The 1,101-nt window shown below is 30.3% G+C and overlaps 1 protein-coding gene across 1 annotated transcript in view; it reads left to right on the forward strand.

Moving 5' to 3' along the window:
- LOC106681790 (ionotropic receptor 75a) overlaps positions 1-1,101 on the forward strand; it is a 30,548-nt gene that overhangs the window by 22,281 nt on the left and 7,166 nt on the right. The window contains exon 6 of the mRNA XM_067046292.1: positions 30-256. Coding sequence (XP_066902393.1) covers positions 30-256 — 227 coding nt within the window. The remainder of the gene's footprint in view (positions 1-29; positions 257-1,101) is intronic.

The following is a 1,101-nucleotide window of genomic DNA, read 5'->3' on the forward strand; positions in this document are numbered from 1 at the left end:
TTATAATATATTTAATTAATTGTTTTCAGGAGCCCATTGATATTTCGACAGCCCAGTTTGTCGACTGTATCCAATCTCTTCGTCTTGCCGTTCCACAAGACGGTTTGGATGCTGACTGTGGTCGTCACACTTCTGTATTCGATGGCTCTCTTCCTCAACCTCTATCTCAAGATGCGGCTTTTACGGCTCAAGGAGACAGATGACTCTTCAGTGCCAGAAATTATTTCCGTCATTATGGCCTACGTTTGTGGGCAAGGTTAGTTTATTTTTGTTATTTATTTGATGATTTTATCTTATTTTTGTTGATATGGAGTGCTCTAGATAACTGGATTAGAAATTTGATTACCTAAGATTTTTTCATAGATTCTAGAGGGAATATATTTGCAATCATACGAGCGTGTGGCATATACATACACATACAGACTTTTCGAAGATCTGGTGCTAGAGAAGTGTTTTTTTAGACGTCATTTGTCTTTTTGGTCTATTTAATCGCTTTATTTAAGCTTGGAGTAAACAGTAGTATAATGGAGAGAGTATGTTGTATCACAAATTAACATTTTGCGAGTTTATTTTGTCAAATATCATAAAAACTACTACTCCTACAAAGATAAACATAATTAACTATTTTGTAGTAAATTTAACTAACTTTAATTTTAGCGCTGGCAAACATCTGTACATAAAATGGTTTCTGAAATAAATGTTTTAATAAATCAAACTTAATGTCCGAACAACTATAAATCATTTTATCTTAGCAAATATCATGAAAACTACTATTCCTACGATGGTAAAGGGCATAAACGTATTTATATTCCATTAAATTAGTTTTAATTTGAGTGCTAATAGATATATGTACGTCTCATAGTTCTTGAGATATAGATTTCTTAAAATAAATTAGCTAACTCTTAATCTTTCAGAAGATTTTTAAGAAATTTTGATTTTTAAAAAGTTATATCTAGAGAACAATTGGACATTAATATTTCTTTTAGGGCCATTATTTCAGCAAATTTATTCTTCTTTAAATAATGTTCTCTTAGATTTTCTAGTGTTGTTGGTAGTTTTTAAGATATAGAGCTCCGAATGAAAAATTAATATTTTTTTAAG

The sequence above is a fragment of the Halyomorpha halys genome, unplaced genomic scaffold (assembly GCF_000696795.3).
Source record: "Halyomorpha halys isolate HHAL.00 unplaced genomic scaffold, Hhal_1.1 Scaffold365.1, whole genome shotgun sequence".
Classification (NCBI taxonomy): Eukaryota; Metazoa; Arthropoda; class Insecta; order Hemiptera; family Pentatomidae; genus Halyomorpha; species Halyomorpha halys.